Source organism: Lipotes vexillifer, unplaced genomic scaffold, assembly GCF_000442215.2.
Source record: "Lipotes vexillifer unplaced genomic scaffold, Lipotes_vexillifer_v1.1 scaffold182, whole genome shotgun sequence".
NCBI classification, from domain to species: Eukaryota; Metazoa; Chordata; class Mammalia; order Artiodactyla; family Lipotidae; genus Lipotes; species Lipotes vexillifer.
In genome coordinates, this window is record NW_006798798.1 from 6,433,604 (window position 1) to 6,441,596 (window position 7,993).

General features: G+C 37.3%; 1 protein-coding gene across 1 annotated transcript in view; it reads left to right on the forward strand.

The window, feature by feature from the left end:
- Positions 1-2,373: 2,373 nt before the first annotated feature.
- LOC103079840 (zinc finger protein 461) overlaps positions 2,374-7,993 on the forward strand; it is a 16,406-nt gene continuing 10,786 nt past the window's right edge. Inside the window, exons 1-2 of the mRNA XM_007471099.1 lie at positions 2,374-2,491; positions 3,277-3,372. Of these exons, the coding sequence (XP_007471161.1) occupies positions 2,374-2,491; positions 3,277-3,372 (214 nt within the window). The remainder of the gene's footprint in view (positions 2,492-3,276; positions 3,373-7,993) is intronic.

The following is a 7,993-nucleotide window of genomic DNA, read 5'->3' on the forward strand; positions in this document are numbered from 1 at the left end:
CCGAAAAAAAAAAAAAAAAAAAAAAAAAGCAGCAACAAAAATAAAACTCCAAGGCTTTATTTCCCTTCATTTTGAAGGATTTTAATTGGAAATAGAATTATAGCCTGACAGCTTTCTTTCAGCATTTTTTTCTTCCTGTTTTATTGAGATATAATTTACATACAGCACTGTTTAAGTTTAAGGTGTACAACATAATGATTTGACATACATATGAAATGATTATCACAATAAAGTTAGTAAAATCCTTCATCTCATGTAGATACAAAAATAAAGAAATAGAAAAAATTCTTTTTCTTGTGGGAACTCTTAGGATTCACTCTCTTAACAACTTTCATAAATAACGTTCAGCAGTGTTAATTATATGTATCATGTTGTACATTACATCCCTAGCACTTATTTATCTTATAACTGGAAGTTTGTATCTTTTAACCACCTTTATCCAATCCCCCTCCCCACCCCCTGCCTCTGTTAACTGCAAATCTGATCTCTTTCTCTATGAATTTGTTTGTTTTTGAAGTATAACTGACCTAACAACACTGTTAGCTTCTGTTACACAACATAGTGACTTCGTATTTTTATACATTTCAAAATGATCACCATGATAAGTCTAGTTATGGTATGTCACCATAGAAGAATATTACAGTTATCTACTATATTCCCCACACTGTACATAGCAGTCTTTCTTTCTTCCTCCATCTCTCTCTCTCTCTCTCTCTCTTTCTCTCATTATTTTAGGTTACTGATTTCTCAAGTTCAAATGCATTTTAACAACTCTGCATGTTTTACACCCTCCCCAACTTTTCCTGTTTTTATCATATTTTACATATTTTTGTTTTGCATATATATCCCTTAACTACTTAATGCAGATATAGATTATTTTACTACTTTTGTCTTTTAACCTTCCTACTAGCTTCATGGCTAATTTACTATCTTTATTGTATATTTGCCTTTACAGATGAGATTTTTCCTTCTGTAATTTTCATGTTTCTAGTTGTGGCCTTTTCTTTTTCACTTGGAGAAACATTTTTTGTAAAGCTGGTTTGGTGGTGCCAAGCTCTTTTAGCTTTTGTTTGTTTGTAAAGCTTTTGATCTCTCCATCAAACTGAATGAAAGCCTTGCCAGGTAGAGTACTCTGGGTTAGGTTTTTTCCTTTCATCACTTTAAATATATCATGCCACTCCCTTCTGGACTGCAGAGTTTCTGCTGAAAAGTCAGCTGATAGCCTTATGGGAGTTCCCTTGTATGTAACTTATTGCTTATCACTCTGTTTATCCAATCTTCTCATGAATTCTTTGAACATCTTTACAATCGTTACCTTGAACTCTCTATAGGGTAGATTGCCTACCTCCACTTCACTGAGTTCTTCTTCTGGGGTCTTATCTTGTTCCTTCATTTGGAAGATGTTTCTCTGTCACCTCATTTTGCCCAGTTGGCTGTTTTTATTTCTGTGTTTCTGATAGATTGGTTACCTTTCCCAACCTTGGAGAAGTGGCCTTTTGTAGGAGACGTCCTCTGTGTCCCAGCAGTGCTCTCCCCTCTGGGCACTAGAGCTATATAGTCCAGGAGTGCCCCATATTTGGGCTGCGTGGGTCCTTCTGTTGTGGTGGGCTGACTACTATGGGCAGTCTGGTAGGTGTGGCTGGCTCCTGGTCTAGTTGTCTGCCAGGTCCTGTCTTATGCAGAGGCTGATGGGCACTGGTTGGCAGAGCTGGATCACGAGACTGCTGGCAGTGGGGCCCACTGGTGGGTGGAGCCAGGTTCTGGAGTGGGTGGTTGTGGGGCTGAGGGTCCCATATCTGGTGTCGGCATGCTGGTGGATGGGACCAGTTCCTGACATGGTTCGCTGCAGGGCCCAAAGCTGCTACTGGCCTGCTAGTGAGTGGGGCATATAAAGGTTATGAAAGGGAGATGTGCTCTGTCCATCTTTGGAAAATACAGTCTGTACTGTGTGTTTACTAAAGAATTTGCATTAAAAGTAAAAATGCTTAGTCATAATGAGGAAGAAAAATCATCAGGTCCTTTTTCTGAAGATGGAGATTTTCATAAGAAATTTTGGAAAAATTTACAACTATTTAACTTAGTTGGGAACCTCTATTTATTTTCTAAATTTCTAGATGAGTGATTAACAGAAGTTTTCCACTCTATGCTAGAGGATGTGTGTGCAGAAATTGAATTGTTTAAGAGTATGTGGGCACTCTGCGTTAGTCTCACTATATTTATTTTTGACCCATACAAGCTTCCAGCCTTAGCCTATATACTCGCTGTACCATCCCTTTCCTGCAATGCCTTCTTTTAGCAGTGCTTCTTCCTTTTGAAAAATGTTTCTTATAATTTCAAAAACAGTACTGTGATTTGTCATTTTAGGGGTTGGTGATGTTCAAAGATGTGGCTATAGATGTCTCTCAGGAGGAATGGGAATGCCTGAACCCTGCACAGCGGAATTTGTACAAAGATGTGATGTTGGAGAACTATAGCAACTTGGTTTCACTGGGTAAAGTTATCTGCCTCTAATAATTCAGAATCTGTTTCTTGGAATTTCTGCTTTCTCCACTATGAATTTTAGGGCTACCTTTCAAATAACTAGATGAATTTTCTCTTTGTGTAGAAATGAGCACCGCCAAGTGGAGTTGCACCTTCATTTTCTCTATCCTCACATCTTACTCTGGTCCTTTCTTATAATTGACTTTCTTCCTTGAAAATTAAGGAGCAGAATTGAAATTCTGTACCATTAAAGCATAACATAGTCAAAGAAACCAGGCTTTGTCTTTTGTTTCACTTGCACTGTGCTAAATGTGCAGATACACTAGTGTAGATAAAACTAAGCACATGGGTCCTGGTTGCAAAGCTCTTTAGCCTTCCCAATTAGTGTAGTAATGGACTGAGTCAAGAAAAGTCATTTATATTTACAGCTCAAATGAACACTGTTCTATTTACTGCAACAAATGTAAACAATTTGCATTTGGAAGTTACATTCTAAGAACTTTACATTTAACATGGAAAAGTATCTGAGAATAAGTATTTCAGGAAACTCCTTTTTTTCTCAAAGGAAAATAAGGAGTGAAAGCTTATATAACTTAAATAGCATTTTACCATCTATTTGTTTGTTTTGTTTCTTATGATCCTGAGTTTACCTGTATATGAGAAATTGACTTTTCTTTCTTCTCTAGACCTTATCGAGTACCATCTTGTCCTATAGGTTTTTTAAAGTAAATTCTGAAACACAATATTTGAATACTTTCATTTCCACCTCATTTCCATTTCTTTTCTTATAACCAGGACTTTCTATTTCTAAGCCAGCTGTGATCTCCTCATTGGAGCAAGGGAAGGAGCCCTGGATGGTTATGAGGGAAGTGATAGGAGAACAGTTCCCAGGTGAGTGAGCTATAATCAGGAAGCAGAAAGTTGTTGTGAGGAGTAGACCAACTGGTAAGAATTTTGGTTATATTAAGGTTATAAGGTTAATGTAAAGTTGTATTAGACAGAATAATTAGGGAAAATCTGAATTCAAAACTTATTGCAGTGTTACAGTAATCAAACAATGTGGTACTGGCATAAAGACAGACATACAGATGAGTGGAATAGAATAGAGAGTCTAGAAATAAACCCTCAGATATATGACAAAATGATTTTAGGTAAGAGTGCCAAGACCATTCTATGGGGGAAAGGGCCGTACTCTTAACAAATGGTGTTGGGGAAACTGGATACCCACATGCAAAGGAATAAAATTCCTTATGCCATATACAAAAATTAACTCAAAGGGGATCAAAGAACTAAATCTAAGACCCCAAACTATAAGACACCTAGAAGAAAATATAGGGGAAAAACTTCATGACATTGGATTTGGCAGTAATTTCTGGGCTATGATACCAAGGCACAGCAAAAGTAGACAAATGGGAGTACATCAAACTTAAAAAACTTCTGTTCATCAAAAGATGCAATCAACAGAGTATTAATTAAAAAAAAAATTCATACAAGTTGCTTTGCTAGGTGATGAGAATACATTATTTAAATGTTATAAAGACATTTTTAAGCTAGTAGTGGATCGAGAACATGAATATATTTTCTAATAAAATATTTAGGAAAAATTAATTGATTAAAAATTGTGAAAATTAAAGCAAATGACTACATTGAGGAGATGGAGATGGTAGAGGGATGATTAGAAAGGAAGGAGTAGGACCCTAGGAAAGTATAGGGTCCTGAAGGCTAATAGCAGGTTCATTCCACAAGTTAGAGCAGGGGTCCCCAACCCCTGGGCTGCGGGGGTTGAGCTCTGTTGATTGCATCTTTTGATGGACCAGTACTGGTCCATGGCCTGTTAGGAATCAGGCTGCACAGCAGGAGGTGAGCAGTGGGAAAGTGAGCAAAGCTTCATCTGTCGCTCCCCATTGCTTGCATTACTGCCTGAACCATCCCCCACCGCCCCCAGGGAAAAATTGTCTTCCACAAAACCAGTCTCTGGTGCCAAAAAGTTTGGGGACCTCTGAATTAGAGGTCTTTGATGAGTCTGTAACTCATAGTACTCCAGAGCTATGAAAAGAGTATATTTCTGTTGTTTTAAGCCACCTAGTTTGTGGTACACTGTTAGGTTGACTCTAAAAAACTAATACAGAGGTGAAACATGGAAAAATGATATATACTTTCCTAAATGTTTTGCTTTCATGTAAGATGTTATTCTTTTTACTAATTTTTGATACCTGGCCAGGCCTTTCCTTTTGCATATATGGTGTGGTGATTTCTTTTTAAAAGTTTTTTACCTTGAAATAGTTACAGATTCACAGGAGATTGCAAAGAAATGTACAGGGAAGTTCCATGTACCCTTCCTCCAGCCTCTCCCAGTGTTAACATCTTACGCAACTATAGTACAGTATCATACTGAAAAATTAACATTGGTATAATCCATAGAAGTTACTCAGATTTCACTACTTATATACACACTTATTTGTATGTGTGTTTCTGTGCGTATGTATAGCTCTGTGTAGTTTTATCATATATAGCCTTGTATCACCACTACAACAATCAAAATAGATAGTACCATCACCACAAGACTCCCTCCTATTATCTCTTTATAGCTACACCCATCCCTTTCTCCCTTATTTCTAACTCTTGGTAACCATTAATCTATTCTACATCTATATAACTATGTTATTTCATGAAGTTACATAAATGGAATCCTGCAGTATATATCCTTTTGAGATTGGCTTTTTTCTTATATCATATATATATATATATATATATATATATATGTATAACATGAATGTAAGGAATATATATATACACACATATGTAAACATATATATATATATATATATATGTTCCTTACATTCATGTAAAAGTTTGTACTTGAAAATAAGTCTGGGATAAAGCTCAAGTATGCAATTGCTGGGTCGTAAGGTAAGCTCATTTTTAGTTTTGAAAGGAACTGCCAAACACTAGCAGTGTATGAATGATGCATTTCACTGAATCCTAGTCAGCACTTGGTGTTATCAGTTTTTCATTTTAACCATTCTGATAGGTGGGTAGTGATATTTCATTATAGTTTTTTTTTTTTTTTTTTTTTTTTTTTTTTTTTTTTTTTTTTTGCGGTATGTGGGCCTCTCAGTGTTGTGGCCTCTCCCGTTGCAGAGCACAGGCTCCGGTCGCACAGGCTCAGTGGCCATGGCTCACGGGCCCAGTCGCTTCGCAGCATGTGGGATCTTCCCAGACCAGGACACGAACCTGCGTCCCCTGCATCGGCAGGCGGACTCTCAACCACTGCGCCACCAGGGAAGCCCCATTATAGTTTTTATTTGAATTTCCTTAATAGAAAATCATGTTTATTTGCCATCTGTGTATCCTCTTCAGTGAATGTCTGTTCATGTCTTTTGCCCATTTTATGATTTGATTGTTTGGGTTTTTTTGCTGTTGAGTTTTCAAAGTTCTTTATGTATTCTTTTGGGTTGGCCAAAAAGTTCGTTTTTTTCTGTAAGATGGTTCTAGTGCGCTCAGTTGTCTTTAACTTCATTCGAAACAATTTTGTTAGATTGTATTGTGATACCTGTCGTATCAGAGTACATTTTTTAAAAAAATCAAAATTGGTGAATTTTTGTGTAGTCATTTTGATACTGAAGATGGAAGAAAAGAAGCAACATTTTCGGCATATTATGCCTTATTATTTCCAGAAAAGTAAAAACACAACTGAAATGCAAAAAAAAGGTTTGTGTAGTGTATAGAGAAGGTGCTGTGACTGATCGAACGTGACAAAAGTGGTTTGCGAAGTTTCGTGCTGGAGATTTCACACTGGATGATGCTCCACAGTTGGGTAAATCAGTTAAAATTGATAGCAATCAAGTAGAGACATTAATTGAGAACAATCAATGTTACACCACATGGGAGATAGCCGACATACTGAAAATATCCAAATCAAGCGTTGAAAATAATTTGCACCAGCTTGGTATGTTAATCACTTTGATGTTTGGGTTCCACATAAGCGAAAAAACCTTCTTGACCATATTTCCGCATGCGATTCTCTACTTAAACGTAACGAAAACGTTCTGTTTTTAAAACAAATTGTGTAGGGCAATGGAAAATATATACTGTACAATAATGTGGAATGGAAGAGATCATGGGGCAAGCAGAGTGAACCACCAAAGGCCGGTCTTTATCCAAAAAGGTGATGTTGTGTATATGGTGGGATTGGAAGGGAGTCCTCTATTATGGGCTCCTTCCGGAAAACCAAGCGATTAATTCCAAGTGCTGATCCCAATTAGACCAACTGAAAGCATCACTCAATGAAAACCGTCTGGAATTAATCAACAGAAAACGTATAATCTTTCATCAGGATAATGCAAGACTGCATGTTTGTTTTGTTTTGTTTTGTTTTGTTTTGTTTTTGCGGTATGCGGGCCTCTCACTGTTGTGGCCTCTCCCGTTGCAGAGCACAGGCTCCGGACGTGCAGGCTCAGCGGCCATGGCTCACGGGCCCAGCCGCTCTGCGGCATGTGGGATCTTCCCAGACAGGGGCATGAACCCGTGTCCCCTGCATCGGCAGGCGGACTCTCAACCACTGTGCTATCAGGGAAGCCCTGCATGTTTCTTTGATGACCAGGCAAAAACTGTTACAGCTTGGCTGGGAAGTTCTGATTCCCCCACCATATTCACCAGACATTGCACCTTCGGATTTCCATTGATTTCAGTCTTTACAAAATTCCCTTAATGGAAAAAATTTCAATTCCCTGGAAGACTGTAAAAGGCACCTGGAACAGTTCTTTGCTCAAAAAGATAAAAAGTTTTGGGAAGGTGGAATTATGAAGTTGCCTGAAAAATGGCAGAAGGTAGTGGAACAAAACGGTGAATACGTTGTTCAGTACAGTTCTTGATGAAAATGAAAACTGTGTCTTTTATTTTTACTTAAAAACCTAAGGAACTTTTTGGCCAACCCAATAGATAGGGCTTTGTTGGATATGTGACTTAAAGAAATAATTTCTCCAAGTCTATAATTTGTGTTTTAATCCTTTTAACAGGGTCTTTTGCAGAGAAAAGTTTAATTTTGATGAAGTCTAGCCTTTATTCATTTTTTTAAATCTTATGAATTGTTAGGGGGTTTTGTTGTTGTTTTTTTGTTGGTTTTGGTTTTTGGTGTTAAGTCTAAGAACGCCACCTAGTCCTAGGTCCTAAAGATTTTCTCCTATGTTTTTTTTCTAGAACTTTTATAGTTTTACATTTTCCATTTAAATCTGTAATCCATTTTGAGTACCTTTTTGTAGAAGATGTGAGACTTCAGGTCAAGGTTTAACTTTTTGCCTATGGATGTCTAGTTCTCCATCATCATTTTTTTCAACAAGTTATCCCTCCTCCATTGAGTTGCTTTTTCACCGTTATCAGAAATTAGTTGAGCACATTTGTGTGGCTCCATTTCTGAGATCTATGTTCTGTACCATTGATCTTTGTAACTATTCCTTCTGCTAGTACCATACGTTTGATTACAGCAGTTATATAGTAAGCCTTAATATTGGAA